An 18,402-nucleotide genomic window follows, 5' to 3' on the forward strand; every position below is an offset into this window, starting at 1 on the left:
TCTGGACCTCACTGCCTGAAAGGGTGGGAGAGGTGGGAACCCTCACAACATTTAAGAGGTATTTAGATGAGCACTTGAAATTCCATCGCATACAAGGTTTCGGACCAAATGCTGGAAAAAGGGATTGGGGTAGATAGGTGCTTGATGGCCAGTGCTGACACGATGGGCCAAAGGGCCTCTTTCCGTGCTGTAAAAGCTCTTTGACTCTGTTAGTCTGTGAATTATGTTCCCGAGAGAACCGTGGAGTCTGGATCATTCAACTCATTCAAGGCTGTGTTAGACAATTGTTCTTCAGGGTTTTGGCCACGGTTGGTATCAAGACCAGTACAGATTTGGAGGGCAGAAGGGTCTGTTCCTTTGCTGTAGTGTTCTTTGTTCTTAAGGGAGCTGAGGGTTATGGGGGGAAAACAGGAAAGTTGAGTTGAGACCGCAATTAGATCAGACGTGATCTTATCAAATGGCAGAACAGACTCAGAGGACTGAATAGCCTACGCCTGCTCTGATATTCTATATCCCTACATTATACCCAGAGAGTGACTGGATGGTGAAACATTATACCACAAGAATGGTTGAGGCAAATAGGTCGATGTATTTAAAGATCTGCTAGATTATCACATGAGGGAGAAGGGAAGAGAGGGATATGCTGAGGAACAGACTGAGATGAAGATGGGTGGGAGGAGCCTGTGGAACATCAATACCAACATCGACCAGCTGGACTGAATGGCCTGTTTATGTGCTGTAAAATCTATATAAATAGTCCAGATTATGCTTCTGGTACCTATAGTTTTTGATATCTACTTCGTATTTGACACTGAATATGATATTGTCATTCTTTGGTATACTTTTGTCAACCCTTTTGGCTTGTTATCACCAGGATTCTGTGATTTTTGACTGAAAACTGTGCCACACAAAGACTTCTCAATGACCTCTTTTTCTCTCCTGTTAGGTTTGGACATTGATGGCTTGTACCGAGTGAGTGGCAATCTGGCTATCATACAGAAGCTACGTTTCAAAGTCAATCATGGTGAGAGTCCATTGCATGTTGAAGAGCTTGTTCAAAACTGCATCAGCAACTTGCCATTGTGTAGCACATTTAACAAGTAAAACCTCCCCCAAGGTGCTTCACAAGAGCACCTCTTGTGGCACCAAATTTGACACCACCCCATGCGAGACAACATTCGGAGAGGCAACCAAAAGCTTGAATAAATCGGTAGCGTTTAAGGAGAATCTTCAAGGAGAAGGAGGAAGCGGAGTGGCTTTGGGATGGAATTCCAGAGCTTCTAAAGCTGAGACAGCTAAAAGCCTGGTCACCAGTAGTGAAATGAAGGAATGTAAGCATGCATTCGAGGCAATTCAAGTAATATGGAGTTCTGAGGCTGGAGCACATTCCTGAGATAGGGAGGGGCATGGCCATGATGGAATTTGAAGATCAGGATGAGAATTTTAAATTTGAGGCATTGCTGTACAGGCATCATTGTAGGTCAGAGAGGTGATGGGGGAACAGGACTTGGTATGCATTAGGATCCAGGCAGCAACGTTTTTCTGTTTTAATATCTCGATGGCCCTGATTCCAGAGTGAATGTTCAAGCGGAGTTCCCTCTCTTTTTAAAACCTACTTTCAAATCATTGTTTTGGCTTGAAGCCATGTCGATCTGATGGGTAGAACAGGGAAAATTAACGATTGCAGCCAATTGATGTCTTGATGTATTTCAATTGATTCATATTACATTCCTAAATGATGCAGCCTTACAAAGTGTTGTAAATCCAAGCAGTTCAGTGGTAAATTATACTGTCGTTCATCCCTATTGATTCAAGGGCCTCCTGGATCGAGCTAAAATCGTTCCAAAATTGATAACATCATAGAATTTACAGTGCAGAAGAAGGCCATTCGGCCCATCAAGTCTGCCCCGGCTCTTGGAAAGAGCACCCTACCTAAGGTCAACAACGCCACCCTATCCCCATAACGCAGTAACCCCACCCAACACTAAGGGCAATTTTGGACATGAAGGGCAATTTACCATGGCCAATCCACCTAACCTGCACATCTTTGAACTGTGGGAGGAAACCGGAGCACCCGGAGAAAACCCACGCACACACGGGGAGGATGTGCGGACTCCACACAGTCAGTGACCCAAGCCGGAATCGAACCTGGGACCCTGGAGCTGTGAAGCGATTGTGCTATCCACAATGCTACTGTGCTGCCCCATTTTTAAATGCTGGCACAGCCAGTGGCGCATTATTGCCCTTGAGGGGCAGTTAAGAGTCAACCACATTGCTGTGGCTCTGGAATTGCATGTAGGCCAGGTAAGGGCGACAGATTTCCTTCCCTAAAGAACATTAGTGAACTGAATGGGTTTTTAATGATAATCATTCGACTTTTAATTCCAGATTTTTATTGAATTTAAATTTCACCATCTGCAGTGGCAGGATTCGAACCAGGTCCCCAGAGCATTACTCTGGGTCTCTGGTTTACTAGTCCAGTGACAATACCACTACGCCACCGCCTCCGCCTCATCATATCACTATTGAACACGGACGTGAAAGAATTGGCTAAGTTGTTGGCGGGGAGGATGGAGGATTGTGTCCCAGGGGTGGTGACAGAAGATCAAACAGGCTTTGTGATGGGCAGGCAGCTCGCGAGTAATATAAGACGGCTGTTGAATGTGGTGATAAATCCGTCGGGGTCTCTGGTACTGAAGGTGGTGGTGCCATGGACACAGAGAAGGCATTTGATCGGTGGAGTGGCGGTACTTGTTCGACGTTTTGGGAAGGTTTGGGTTTGGGCCGAGATTTGTGGCATGGGTACGGTTGCTGCATGTGGCACCAAGGGCAAAGGGTGAGGACGAACGATATGAGCTCACAAAGCTTTGACTTACACAGGGGTACGAGGCAGGGATGCCTGCTGTCCCGCTGCTGTTTGCGCTGGCCACAGAGCCATTGGCGATGGCCCTCAGGGGGTCGGCAGAGTGGTGAGCGATTATGAGGGGACAGAGAGAGCAATGGGTGTGGCTCTATGCCGATGACCTCTTGCTGCATGTTTCAGATCCATTGGAGAGTATGGGAAGGATTATGGGCTGTTGGGGAGGTTTGGAGGGTTCTCAGGGTACAAGCTGAATGTAGGAAAAAGCGAGGTATTCCCGGTGAATGAACTGGCACAGCGGGCTAATTTGGGGGGATGCCATTCACGGTAGCGAGGGTTAGGTTTAGGTATTCGGGGATTCAGGTAGTGAGGGAATGGACGGGGCTCCACAAGTGGAACTTAACGAAGCTGGTGGAGGAGGCTAGGGAAGATCTTAAGAGGTGGGATACACTGCACTTAACTCTGGCAGGGAGGGTCCAAGTGGTGAAAATGAATATTCTGCCGAGGTTCTTGATTATCTTTCAAGCTCTCCTGATCTTTATACCAAAGGCATTTTTTCGGAAAGCGGACGCGATCATTTCTGACTATGTGTGCCGATGGTGGGGAGGACCCTGCTGCAGAGGCAAAGGAAGCAGGGGGGTTGGGGTTGCCGAACTTGCTTCATTATTATTGGGCGGCAAATGTGAACAAGGTGCGGCAGTGGTGGGTAGAGCGGGTTGGGATTTGGAGGAATCATGGAAGGGGTCTAGTTTGAGGGCTACGGTGACGGCAACGTTGCCAATGTCTCCGAGTAGGTATTCAAAAAGCCGGGTGGTGCAGTCCACAGTGAAGATATGAGTCGAAAATCCCGCCCCCGCCGTGGCCGGAATTCTCCACCACCCGAGAATTGGCGGGGCGGGAATCGCGCCGCGCCGATCGGCGAGCCCCCTGCGGCGATTCTCCGGCCCGCGATGGGCCGAAGTCCCGCCGCTGAGAGGCCTCTCACGCCGCCGTGGTTTCAACCACATCTGGTGGTGGCGGGATTGGCGGCGGGAGCGGGCCCCCGGGGTCCTGGGGGGGTGCGAGGCGATCGGACCCCGGGGGTGCCCCCACGGTGGCGATCAGGTCCCACCGATCGGCGGGCGGGCCAGTGCCGTGGGGGCACTCTTTTCCTTCCGCCGCCGCCACGGCCTCCACCATGGTGGAGGGGGAAGAGAACCCCCCTACCGCACATGCGCCGGTGGTGATGACAGCAGCAGCTGATGCACCGGCGCATGCGCGAACTGGCGAAGGCCTTTCGGCTAGCCCCGACACCGGCCGGCGGGCGTCAAAGGCCGTTGACGCCGGTTTTGGCGCCAGTCGGCGAAGCGCCATTCACTCCAGCGCGGCGCCAACCACTCCAGAGAATTCCACCCCTTTGGGGAGGCCCATGTTTGAGGGGCTGTTCGTTATGGGGGAGGGGGGTGAAAAAGAGGAAAAATCTGTACAGACTGATTGTCGGGTAGCATGTTACCCGGGGTGTTTGTTCTGACACGTGTTTGTAATAAAATACATTTAAAAAAAAAACTAAATTGATAAATTTCCTACTGGGTCTCCGAGAAATGTCCACCGGAAATAATTTAAACAATGAATTTTATGTGAAGATCACATGGTCTGAATGGTGCAATTATTATTGTTGAAGAGAAGCATGCAAGCCAGAAAGCAGGTGGTTACAGGTGGAATTCTCCTATTTTGAGACTAAGTGCTGAGGTGGGGGTGGGAAAGGAGAACATTTCTCGCTACGGAGTCTGGCGGAAAAACACAATAAATCTTCCAGCCTCGACCTAATTAATTGCCATGTTGAAAAGGTGCCTACCACCATTGACCCACTACTGAAGAAAAAAGGTGGACCTCCTGAAAATGAAGAAACATGACTGGGAGCACCCTGAGACCAGAAGATGGACCACCTTAAAAAGAAGATGGATCTCGAAGAACATTCTGAGGTTGGAAGATGGACCCTTCAGGATACCAAATCGGGAAGATTCACCTGCAGGTGCCAGCCTCCCCCCTCCCCCCACCCCCCCCCCCCCCACATCCAGCCCATTCCTATGGTATTCTAGAATTATGGGCTGCCCTCATCCTGAACTCCAGAGGCAGCCCCAAGCCTTCTTCAGATGAGTCCCGACATCTGCACGCCAAATTGTTTCAAATGTTTTTCACGCTGGCATGTATTCCAACCGGCATTGTGGAGAATCTGGCGTGATGGGGCTTGACCTTCATCTGCAGCCTATTTTTAAAAAATATAATTTATTCTCCTCCTTTTTCACATTTTCTCTCAAATTTACACCCACCAACAACAAACAATAATCAGTAACAATTATGTCAATCCCCATATCAATAACAATGATCCCATCCTCCCAGCAAACCCCAAACATTAGCCCGCATGTTCACATAAACAAATGACAAAATGGAATCAGGAATCACCCATAGTCACCATCGACACCCACTGCCCCCCTGCCCCAACTCTCCCACCCGCCTCCCCCAACTAATGTTCGATGTTATCCAGTTCTTGAAAGTGCTTAATGAATAATGCCCATGAATTGTAGATCCCCTCCATCATTCCCCTCAGTTCAAACTTAACCTTCTCAAGAGTCAAGAATTCCAACAAGTCCCCTCGCCATGCCAGTGTACAGGGTGGAGCGGTTGCTCTCCATCCCATCAGAATCTGCCTTCGAGCGATCAACAAGGCGAAGGCTATAACATCTGCCTCCGCACCTGTTTCCAACCCTGGCTGGTCCGATACCCTGAATATGGCCACCTGGGGGCCCGGGTCCAGTTTCACGTGCACCACTTTATAAATTACCCTTAAAACCTCCTTCCAGTAATCCTCTAGCTTTGGACAGGACCAAAACATATGAACATGATTAGTGCCCCCCCCCCAACTTTCACACACATCTTCTACTCCTTCAAATAATTGCTCATCTATCCCCTTGTGAGATGTGCTCTGTATACCACCTTCAGCTGTATCAGCCCCAACCTCACGCACAAGGTGGAGGCATTTACTCTCCGGAGCACCTCACACCAGAACCCCTCCTCCATATCCGCTCCCAACTCTTCCTCCCACTTTGCTTTGATCCCTTCCAGTGGTGCCTTCTCCTCTTCCAATATAGCTCCATAAACCACTGACACCAGCCCCTTCTCCAGTCCCCCTGTCGTCAGCACCTCCTCCAGCAATGTGGAGGCCGGCTCCACTGGGAAGCTCTGTATCTCCTTCTGGCAAAATCTCGAACCTGCATGTATCTAAACATTTCCCCCTGTTCCAGCCCATACTTCGCTCAGCTCCTTCAATCCTGCAAACCGACCCCTAAGAAACAAATCTTTTAGTGGCTTAATCCCATTCTCCTCCCATTTCCGAAAATTTCCATCCCACTTCCCTGGCTCAAATCTGTGGTTCCCCCGAATCGGCATTTCCCTTGACCCTGCCCCCAACCCGAAGTGTTGGCGAAGCTACCTCCAAATTCTCAATGAAGCTATTATTACCGGATTCCCTGAGTATTTCCCCGGGGTTATCAGGAGCGGCGCTGTTGCTAGTGCTTTCAATCCCGACCCCCTGCACAAACTCTCCTCCATTCTGACCCACTGGGAATCAACCCCTGACCCAGCTCCGCACCTTCTCCACATCCGCCCATCTGCATCCTATTAATGGTATGCAAAAGAGGTTCTCACCGGTCAGTCTCTGGTACTTTTTCTGACCCGCCATGGCGTGCACCAATGGAAGATGTTGTATTACTGGATAACAATTGAGAAAGGAAACTTTACATTTCTTCCAACTGGAATGGCACAATTGCTGAGATCAACCAGCATAGGGGTGACTCAGCACCATGCAGGATTTGAACATAGGAACTCCCTGGGCCGCATTCCCTTAGTAAACAGCAACAAATGAGGATTGAAAAAGCCTATTGATAAGGTTGAGAACGGTGAGAGTTTCTCAGTGGTGGCTCTGTTGAAACTTAATTTGTTCGATCCTTCCTTCTACTTTGCCTCTCTGCGCAGATGAAAATGTGAACTTGGAGGACGGCCCATGGGATGATGTCCACGTTATCACTGGAGCCCTGAAACTCTTCTTCCGAGAGCTATCTGAGCCACTTTTTCCATTCAGCCATTTTGAGAGCTTCATTTCTGCAATGAGTAAGTAAAATTGGAATGTTTATATTCGGAGTAACACTGTCCTTTTTAGCTCCCAGTTGCTGCTTTTATGAACAGCTGATGGATATGTTAAAATTGGTAAGTAGCCTGTGACATTTCCCATGACCAGTTGATGTTTATATGTTATATATATATTTAAAACAGGATGGTGCCAAAATTGGGAGAGAGATTACAGAATTTTACTCAACAAAACCCACTAGCAATCCAAACCTGTAACTATACCATTATTATTTTTTAAAATCATAAATTTAGAGTACCCAATTAATTTTTTTTACTTGAGAGGCAATTTAGCGTGGCCAATCCATCTACCTTGCACATCTTTGTGTTGTGAGGGGAGAACCACGCAGCCACAGGGAGAATGTACAAACTCCGCACGGTCAGTGACCTGGGGCTGGGATCGAACAAAACCATGTTGCCTATCACTAACAAGTCCATTTGCTTTCAAATGTGAATAAATCCTGTTCCTTCTCCAACAGCCTCCCCACCACTGACGTCAGGCTCACCGGCCTATAAATACTTGAGTTATCCCTGCTTCCCTTCTTGAACACAGGGCCAACTTTGGCTATTCTCCAGTCCTCTGGAATCTCACCTGTGGTCAAAGATGATGAAAAGATGGCAGTTAGATCCCCAGCTATTTTCTCTCTTGCCTCCCACAGTAACCTGGGATATATCCCATCTGGCCTAGGAGACTTGTCTACCTTAATGAGTTTTAAGATATCCAACACTTCCTCCTTCATTATGCTGATATGTCCTAGAGTATTCACACACCCATCCCTAACCTCAACATCCGTCATGTCCCTCTCCTGGGTGAATACCGGGTATCCAAAGTCCTTATTAATGCTCTCACCCACTTCCTCTGACTCCATGCATAACTTCCCTCCTTTGTCCTTGAGTGGGCATACTCTTTCCCTAACTACCCTCTTGCTCCTTATATATGTATATAAGGCCTTGGGATTTTCCTTGACCCTACTTGCCAATAACATTTCATTGCCTCTTTTAGCCCTCCTAACTTCCCATTTGAGTTTGTTCCTGCTTCCCCTATATTCTTCAAAAGCTTTGTCTGTTTTTAGTTGCCTAGACCTTTTGTATGCTTCTTTTTTCTTTTTAACTCGGCTCACAATTTCCCCTGTCATCCATGGTTCCCTCATCCTGCCATTTCTGTCCTTCATTGTCACAGAGACAGCGGTCAACAAACCAGGGGCTGGTTTAGCTCACTGGGCTAAATCGTTGGCTTTTAAAGCGGACCAAGCAGACCAAGCAGGCCAGCAGCACGGTTCGATTCCCGTACCAGCCTCCCCGGACAGGCGCCGGAATGTGGCTTTTCACAGTAACTTCATTGAAGCCTACTCGTGACAATAAGCGATTTTCATTTCATTTAAATGGTTCTGTCAAATTTTCCGTCCCGCCCAGGATGATTACCGTGGCTGGCGCGACCAGAAAACTTACCCCAACATTTCACCCTGATGACCTTATATAAAATAAGCAAATCTCATCCACTCACTGGGCTGAATGTTATGGGGGTGGAGAGGGGTGTTGTACCGCCTGCAGGCCCCCCTCCCCCACCCCCGGAAGAAATGTCAGTCCCAAAGTGATCAATGTCAAAAGAGGCTGCCCCTCTGCTATAACACACTGTCAGCAGCATTCGCGATGTGAAAGTGGGACTTCCCATCCTAGCGGGTGCTGGTCCCACTCTTAGGAATTGCTGGCCAGCAACTCTAGCAGTCTCAGCTGCACCAGTATTCAGAAGTTGGTACTGATGGGATTCTGACTAGCCCCACGGATGTGGAGGCCATGACCTACACAAAGAGGTAAGTTCAGGGTTTTGAACTGGGAGGGATTAGGGAGCCTGGGGAGGGATGGTAGGAGCGAAAGGGGCGGTGGGTTTTGAGGGCCATGTGGAAAGGTATAGTTGCGGAGGGAAGAGGATGGGATTGTAGGGGGACGCCCCCAGTGTGCACAGGACACCCCCAAAGGACGTAGCCTGCTTGGTTCTCACCTTTTAGCCATTTTGGTTAATAAAAAGTGTGCCCACCCCTTCCCATACAAACTGCATTATGGTATGGGCAGCTTGATATTATCCTGGTAACAAGCTCAATTGGCTGATAGTTAGTTTTTTGAAATGGTGGATGAGTTACCAATTCTGGCACCCTCCTGCCTATTGTTTAACGGGGAAGGGGATCAGGGATGGGCAGGAACGCAGTGAGCTCGGCACCTGCCTTATTTTATGGAACATGTTCATCGAGGTGGAGAAAGGGGCGTAAAATCCAGCAACTTGTATTCCTTTGGTGATAACCATCCATAAACTGAATTAAATGTGAAAGGTGGTTCTCTTGTGAAATGCAGTAATTGGTTTTGTCTCATTGTTACCGTATGCACCATCTCTTGAGTTTATGTTGAACTGCCACTCAGATGAACCCTTGACAGATTGACATTTGCGGGTCTGGAAGTAAGGTGCCTGTCAACCCTAAACGGTCACGGCACAAGAAAACAGAACTGGCAAAATCTGAGGCAAAGTCAATTTTTTCCCCCAAAAAAACTGGATTGAATATTCCTGACTCCTTTTAAAATGTTTCCTTTTTTTAAAACAGAATTGGGAGATCCTGGTCAGCGCTTGTCATATGTAAAAGACTTAATCCACTCACTCCCGATATCCAACCATGATACAATGCAAGTTCTCTTCAGACACCTGTGCAAGTGAGTACCTGCTTTCACTCCAGATAAAGTGCATCATATGAAACCCCAAAAAGCAATGAGAGTGAAGTTACCCTATTTCCAAGTTCCTGTTGCTCCTCAAATCTTTTGTGTTGGTTAATTGTATTTGCTAACGTAGCAGCTTAACATATTTGCAACAAGTCAGATGTCTCTTGGATATGGACCCTGATGGTTGTTGACACCGTAAAGCAATATGAAGATTTAGAGAAGAAAGCTCCATTTGAACTGACAAGCCCAAAGCAGTTGTTTAGCACAGGGCTAAATCGCTGTGCTTTGAAAGCAGATCAAGCAGGCCAGCAGCACGGTTCGATTCCCGTAACAGCCTCCGCGAAAAGGCGCCGGAATGTGGCGACTAGGGGCTTTTCACAGTAACTTCATTGAAGCCTACTCGTGACAATAAGCGATTTTCATTCCATTCATCTACTCTCCTGATCCCTCCAGTCAAATTCTCTCCGGAAACATATTCATTTGTTGCTCAAACCCATTCAAAATGTTTTTACCATCGTTTTTAACTCATTCTATAGGTGGAATGACCAGCCCTGATTCTCCATGAGATCGTCCATTGCCGCCAAATGTTAACGGACTCTGGGCTGTGCCGCCAAATTTCCCACGTCAGGTCCCCCCACAGTGAGACCGGTGATAAATTTTGGCAGATTTTCCCACGGTAGAGGTGACTCGCCTTCTGGGCCAACCAAAGCCAGTGTCGATTTGCTTGGCTTGCCTATCCTGCTGCTGGGCAGCCCGTAACAGTGGGTTGACTTTGTCGGGACTGGAAGATCTCGCCCCGCAGGAAGGACTGGAAAATCCTGCCCATTATGTCAAACAGCTGCAACTTTTATTTATTCTTAACTTCTAAATGATGTCCTTTTAAGTTTTGGAAGCATCCATAAGTGGAGATCATTTTCTTGGTCAATTTTCTCCATCTCCATCATCTTCTTTCAATAAAAACTGGTAGACACAGGACGACATCAGGCGGGGATTCCAACCACCCCCCCCCCCCCCCCCCCCCCCCCCCGCCCCCCCCAACCCCGCGCGGCATGTTTTTTGGCGGCAGAGGCGGCTCGCCATTGGCTACCAGTGAGATTTTCAGGACCCACCAATATCTACGGTATTTTGCATGGCCCGCCAGTCCTGCCACTGGGGAACCCGCCATGTGGGGGGGGGGGAGTATGTGGCGACTAGGGGCTTTTCACAGTAACTTCATTGAAGCCTACTCGTGACAAGCGATTTTCATTTCATTTTTCATTTAATTTCTTTAATTCGGGTCAACTATTCACTCTTTCTTCACTGAGGACTTCCATGTTTAGATTTTTTAAAAGTCTTCAACCAAATACAAACAAAGATGGGAAGCATTGTAAGCTGTGTCAACTGAAGCATAACCTTATGAAGAGATGTGCTCTGTGGATATAGGGTGATGGAAAAGAGTGTGCCCGGGAAAGTATACTGACTTTGCAGAGGCTATCACTGGGTTGGAGTTCTTGAGTCACAGTGGTAGTGTCCCTACCTCTGGGCCAGAAACTCTGAGTTCCAATCCCGTGCCAGGATTTGTTGGCTGCAGAAGGCTGCAATCAACCCAAGAATCCTACCAATACCTCTCACTATTCCCCAAGGACACCCCCCACTATTCCTCAAGGGGACGTCCCATTATTCCCCAAAGGGGAAAAACAAGTGTGTGAAGATATGCTAAAGAAAAACATTAGGTTGTAATAAACAAGGAAAATGCAATCATTCAGATGTGAACTGGCCGAAGATTGACCCTCAGTCTTTGTTGATTTATTGGATCTCAGTTGGGGTTAAGGTAAAGGTGCTATAATTTGCCTAATTGTTCTCAACCTCAAAGATGCAGGAGCAACTGGGGGTCCTAAGGCATGTTTCGAAGTTGTGTATGAATCTTGTTGCGCCTGATTTGGAGTTGGGACGCGATAGTTGCAAAACCTCGCAAGAGTTTTTAAATAGGTACCCCCACTCAACCCTATCAAACGCTTTTTCAACGTCCATTGAAATAATCATTGGGGAGGGGGATAGAACGACTTTTAACAATCTCCATACATTGGCTGACAACTGCCGGCCCTTAACAAAACCAGTCTGCTCCTCCGATATCACTTCCAGAAGGCAGTGCTCCAAATGCATTGGCAACACCTTCACCGACAACTTAGCATCAACGTTCAACAGCAAAATGAGTCTGGCCGACCCACACCCGTAAGATTCTTATCCTTCTTCAGGATGAGGGAAATCAATGCCTGCGCCAATATGGCCGGCAACACCTCACAAGCCAAGGAATCATTGAACATATCCAGCACCACTGACCCGCAAACCTTTAATAAAATTCCATACGGAACCCATTCGGACCGGAGCTTTAATCCGAAACACTTTATAACCCCCTCCCAACTCATCATTGCCTCCATCTCTTCCCTTCTCCGCTGCTTCACCACCAGGAAGGACAACCCATCCAAAAATTGCATCATTAACTGTCTTTCCTCTGGAGGCTCTGACTTATATAACTCTCGGTAAAAGGCCTCAAATGCCGTAATAACCTTCCCTGGCCGGAAACCAACCCGCCACTCGAATCCCTTATCTGCATTATCTTCCAGGAGGCAGTCTTCTGCCTCAGCTGTTGCGCCAAAAGACGACTCGCCTTCTCCACATATTCGTAGAAGCTCCCGTTTGAGAATCGCAGCTCATTCACCGCTTTTCCCATTGAGAGCAGCTAAAAATCCATCTGCAGTTTCTTCCCAGTTACCAACAACTCCAGTGCTGGTGCAATCAGTACTGGGTGGTCCACCACGAGAACGTAATCTACCTGCCTCTGCCTCTCTACCCTTCCAGATGTATCCCTATGCGCCTTGTAAGATATTAACCCCTAGCAACCACCTTCAGAGCTTCCCAGAGTGTGGAAGGCAAAACTGCAGAATCCCTTGTCCACGAGCAACCCTGTATTCAATCTCCACGGGGATCGCTGAGCGGGGCCCAGCTCCAGCATCAGATCCACAAAATGTGGAGCATGATCCAAGATAACGATCGCTGAGTACCCCGCCTCTTCACCCCAGAAAGAGTTGACCTACCCACCAAAAAGAAGTTGACCAGGAGTATTCCCAACGGACGCATGAGAAAAAAGAAAACTCCTTAAATCTCCATGGGTCTGCCCCCAATCTGCTCCATAAAGACCAACGTCAGTTTGCTACCCCTGATTGACTCAGACTTAGGACTTGACCTATCCAACCCGGATCCAAAACACAATTGAAGTCCTTCCCAGAATTAATTGATGTGAATCCAGATACAGGATAGAAGCCAACACCTTATTGATAAACGCTGTATCACCCCAGTACAGCGCATACACCTGTACCAATACCACCAACGTGCTCGCCAACGACCTCCTGCCTGGGGACGGCAATATTTTAGCAGTTGAAAAAGATACTCTCTTGTTAATCAACAATGCAGCCCCCAGGCCCTACCATCGAAACCCAAATAGTATATCTGCCCCCACCCATCTGTTTGGTAACCTTGTTTGGTCCTTGATACGCAAATGAGTCTCGTGTAAAAATACTACATCTGCCTTCAAACTTCTCAGGTGTGCAAAGACCCGTGGCCTTTCTACTGAGCCATTTAGCCCCCTTACATTCCAAGTTATCAACCGAACAGGGAGCCTTCCGTACCACCACTCCCCCGCCCCACAGTCAACCATACCCACCATGTGAGCTAATTCAGCTGCATCTCGGCGAGTGCCAATACCATGCCCACCCAAGATGGCCGCTAAAGCCCCCATAAGACGAGAACAAAAACAAATAATCGTCACCATCAGCAATTCACCCCTCCCCCTTCCCACCTCCCTACCCCACCTCCCAACCACACCACAATAAACAAGCAAACAGCCAAAAGGAGAACAAAAGCCTCTCCCACCCCCAACCCCAAACAAAACAAGAACAAAAATCTTAAACTCTTTACCTAAAAGAAAAATCCTAACGTATTGAGCTGCAGATATTCCCCCACTCCTCCGCTCCTGTTAACCAACTTTACAGCTAGCAAGGTGACCCCCGCACAGGGTAAAACCAGAAAAATCATCTTACCGAAAAATAACCCCCACCCCCACCGTCCACATCTAACTTTAATATAAAATGATAGAGGCGAAAAAGAAAACCAACACCCATCCTCCAAACAATCCCAATACAAACTCCAAACTTGTCCAGAAAAGCCCCAGCATTTCCCCATAACTGTGTCCTCTCACCTACAATACAAATATCCCACAATAAATACAAGCACAAATGCCCCTAACAATTCACATATTAGTTCGCCCCCAGTCCATGTTTCTTTACAAACTCATCCGCTTCATCTGGTGCATCAAACTAATAGTCTCTCTCTTTAAAAAGTCACTCAAGGACTGGCCGGGCACCAGACCGAACCGCACATTACTTTTGTACAATGCGGCCTTGGCCTTGTTGAATGCCGCACGCCTCCTAGCCAGCTCCGCTCCCATGTGCTGATATATGCTGATGGTGTGGTCCTCCCATCTAGAGTCTTGATGGTCCTTCGCCCACCTCATGACCTGTTCCTTGTCTTGGTATCTGTGAAACCTGATGACGATCACCCTTGGTGATTCCCCAGATTGGGCTTCAATTTATCAACTGATGGGCCCAGTCCAATGCAGGAGGGGATGGCAGTCGCCCTCCCCCACTATCTTCCCAAACATCTTGGACGTATCGTCCGTAGGATTTGGGCCCTCTAGGACCTCCAGCAGCTCAACGATTCTTAAATTCTGCTGTCTGGAGCCGTTTTCCAGATTGTCCACCTTTGCCTCCAGGTCTTTATGTCTTTCAGCCATCGCCACCTCCAGGGAAACAATCCAGTCACTCTGGTCCAAGTGTATCACCTCCACCCTTTGTATCACCGCACCATGCTCCTCCACCTTCTGATCCGTCTTCACCTAGGCAGTGCGGATGGGGGCCAGAGGTCCTTCATTGCGTTCTCAAGGTCCTCAGGGAGTCCCTACCACTGACTTTTGAATTCATAGCTTTCCACAATCTTGACAGTCCATGGAGAAGCCAGTCGCAGCAGGAGCCTCAGCCATTTTCTCCACCAGCGAGGCTTGAGGGACTTCTGAGTCCGACGCCACTTTTTTGCCCGACTACTGCCTTGTGTTATTTAGAACAGTACAGCACAGAACAGGCCCTTCGGCCCTCAATGTTGTGCCGAGCCATGATCACCCCACTCAAACCCACGTATCCACCCCACACCCGCAACCCAACAACCCCCCCCCCCAACCCCACCTTTATTAGGACACTACGGGCAATTTAGCATGGCCAATCCACCTAACCCGCACATCTTTAGACTGTGGGAGGAAACCGGAGCACCCGGAGGAAACCCACGCACACAGGGGGAGGACGTGCAGACTCCACACAGACAGTGACCCAGCCGGGAATCGAACCTGTGACCCTGGAGCTGTGAAGCATTTATGCTAACCACCATGCTACCCTGCTGCCCCTATATTTTATGTGGGGACCTTATCCCATTTAAACTACTCAAATTCCCCACCAAACATCACCCATAAACTGTGAAAAGGGCCAAAATCAAGGTACCCTGGTGGGAGCCACCGCGTATGTGACTGTTTACCACAAGGAAGCTGAAGGGAAGAACTTTGATGCCCATGACAGCATTTTCTTAACTTTTTTTTTGTCCTCATTTTGTTTTTTTACATAGAATTTACAGTGCAGAAGGAGGCCATTCGGCCCATCGAGTCTGCACCGGCTCCCGGAAAGAGCACCCTACCCAAGGTTAACACCTCCACCCTATCCCCATAACCCAGCAACCCCACCCAACACTAAGGGCAATTTTGGACACTAAGGGTAATTTATCATGGCCAATCCACCTAACCTGCACATCTTTGGACTGTGGGAGGAAACCGGAGCACCCGGAAAAACCCACGCACACACGGGGAGAACGTGCAGACTCCGCACAGACAGTGACCCAAGCCGGAATCGAACCTGGGACCCTGGAGCTGTGAAGCGATTGTGCTATCCACAATGCTACCATGCTGCCCCATGGTAGCATGGATTCATCGACAGCTCCACAGGGACTGGCCAAGGAACCACAATAGAATAGTTTATTGAAGTGGTTATTCTTGGGATTGGTTCATTGCGAATCTAAGCGCTTTAATTTGGGTGTATTTTAGGATCGAACAATAATGTCATAAAATGAAACGTAGCTTTCAAAGTTGTATTAATCTCCTTCACTCTCTTCCAGTGTGATAGAATGTCGCAACCAGAATCGGATGAGCTCTCAGAGTATGGCCATCGTGTTTGGTCCAACCCTCCTGAAACCTGAGACAGAGACAGGAAACATCGCGGTCCATATGGTCTACCAGAATCAGATTGTGGAATTCGTCCTTAACCAGTACCAGCACCTTTTCAACGATAGCCAGGAATTGGCAGTTATTAGATGAGCGACACAGTGGGGCAGTCCAGCCTCACACAGTGACTGGTGTGTTTGTGTGTATGTGTGTGTGTGTGTGCGCTTACATAGAGTAATGAGGATGTAGAGGTATCTGCACACATTGGACCTTGCCAGACATGGCCTTATGTAAAAAGAAGGAAGGCTGTTCTTCAGAACATGGTCTGACTCAACTTCAAGACTATTGGAGAAGAAGCGTTCAAAGTGGGTAGTATTCTTAGTGGACAGTGCATTGGACCCTGTATGAGTGAGCCTCTCCTTCCGCTGGACAATACCGCTTTGCTGCCATGCCTATTTTTAAAAAATATTCGGCGATCCTTGTATCTGGATCCATGAAGAGGTGCCAAGCTTATTTCAACTTCCACCTGGAAGCAATTTCTGCAGAGCCGACTTTACGTTCATGGTGGCCCTTGGAATTCTGTTGACCAGGAGTATTTTGCGATGAATCGGCACACAGCACTTTAAAGTGTGCTTCCCTCTCTGCTGGATGAGACATTTTTACATGCGATCTGACATCAGTAATCAGAGCAGGGTCCAATCCCCAAAGCATTGGATGTTCATGTTTAGCTATTTCTATTTATTGGTATCGTATTTAATTTTTAAAGAAAAAAATCATTGAAGTGGGATAAAGGTAACGCTGTAGATTATATCACAGATGGGCAGCTGAAACCTGTGGAAGAAAGTAGCGGCGGAAATGATTTTCCTGGGCTGGTGAGTCAGACAGCCAAGTAAGCAAGGGATTGCACTGTTAGAACTGAGCTCAGTTCCTGCAGCAAGTTAATGGTAAAGGGCCCATTATGCAGAATACCAATAACGTTGAGAAGAGTAAGAGGTAGAATGGGGTAAATGATGTGGCCGTGGTCCGATGATTTCAAATTTAGGTTTTAAACTTGCATGTTGTCGGAAGTAGAATGGTGAGGAGGTAAGGTATTTCGGGTTTCCAAGCTCTTGGAAAAAAATTAGTTTGGAGTAGCAGACAGCACAATCCAATCTTTCTGAATTCCATATGATCGTCTCAATGGTAGCCCATTTGAAATAATGCCAATTGGAAAGGAAGTATTAATCTTATCTTCCGACATTAAGGTTGCTGATTAGAGCTGATATTGCTTTCCTGATGAGGAGCCTCACCCACCAACCAGGCAATCTGTGGGTACTTTGCCATGACTTCCTATAGCGTAGAACAGACCTGGATGTGGGTGGTGATATGGCCAGATGAAGTCAGTATTGTTGTGGGATTCAGCCTCAAGATCTGTGAATCATCCAGAAGGTCGATTAGTAGAGAAAGTGACGGTAGGCAATCTCAGAAAAGTCACAGAAAGAAGCAGAACAATTAGAATGAACACGAGGAGACAATATGGGGAAGGTTGAGAGCATTTGGCAAAGGAAACAAGCACAAAAAGAAATGCCGAGCATTCTGCAGTGATGTGATAGAGGTGTGTACATTTTTGAGAGTTCTGACGCAGAACATGAGGTAAAGCTGCTTCAGAAGCAGGAGGATCAGTAACCAGAGGACAAGGATTTCAGATCATTATCAAAAGAAGCAGGTAAGGAGTGAGCAATAGTTTTTAATCCTGTGAGTTGTGATCTGGATGTAGTAATTTTTAAAGGTGAAATTATATATATATATTTGTATACTCAAAAGTGTTAAAATTAGGGAAAGACAAGGTGGTGAAGTTAATTGTATCGCTCTTTCAAAAAGGCAGTATGAGCCTATCGGGCGGAATGGCCTTTTTCGTTGGTGCAAGATTATACGGCTGTCTGCAGTTAGGGTTAAGGCCATTGATTTACCATTGGAAACAGTTGTCGTAGAGGTGTGACACATTGTGGGCAAATGTAATATTTGTGGTATAACCTGTAGCGAGCGTTTGAGTACAACAGCAGGGATCTGGCATCCTTAATTGTGTGATTCAGTGTCAGAGCTTATAAACAAAAGCAAGACACTGTGGATACTGGAGATCTGAAATAAAGACAGAAAGTGGTGGATAAACCCAGCAGGTCTGGCAGCATCTGTGAACAGAGAAACAATTAGCATTTCATGTCCATATTGCGGTGCAGACTTGATAGGCTGAGTGGCCTAATTCTGCTCCTGAGACTTATGGTCTAAGTCCAAAGAATCGTTTTTTAAAAAAAATATTTTTATTAAGGTCTTGTCATTTTATACAAAAATACAAACAACTAAAAAGGACAATAAACCAATCTACGCAACCCCCTCTCTCAAAACGAGC

General features: G+C 47.5%; 1 protein-coding gene across 5 annotated transcripts in view; it reads left to right on the forward strand.

Annotated features, from left to right (window-relative positions):
- The window catches only part of LOC119954069 (rho GTPase-activating protein 27-like), a 242,032-nt gene extending 225,243 nt beyond the window's left edge, over positions 1–16,789 (forward strand). For all 5 annotated transcript variants that reach the window (XM_038778892.1, XM_038778894.1, XM_038778893.1 and 2 more), the window contains 4 exons: positions 947–1,024; positions 6,872–7,006; positions 9,613–9,718; positions 15,971–16,789. In XM_038778892.1, coding sequence (XP_038634820.1) covers positions 947–1,024; positions 6,872–7,006; positions 9,613–9,718; positions 15,971–16,169 — 518 coding nt within the window. In that variant the 3' untranslated portion in view covers positions 16,170–16,789. The remainder of the gene's footprint in view (positions 1–946; positions 1,025–6,871; positions 7,007–9,612; positions 9,719–15,970) is intronic.
- The last annotated feature ends 1,613 nt before the right edge of the window (positions 16,790–18,402 follow it).

Source organism: Scyliorhinus canicula, chromosome 19 (genome assembly GCF_902713615.1).
Source record: "Scyliorhinus canicula chromosome 19, sScyCan1.1, whole genome shotgun sequence".
In the NCBI taxonomy this organism is placed as follows: domain Eukaryota; kingdom Metazoa; phylum Chordata; class Chondrichthyes; order Carcharhiniformes; family Scyliorhinidae; genus Scyliorhinus; species Scyliorhinus canicula.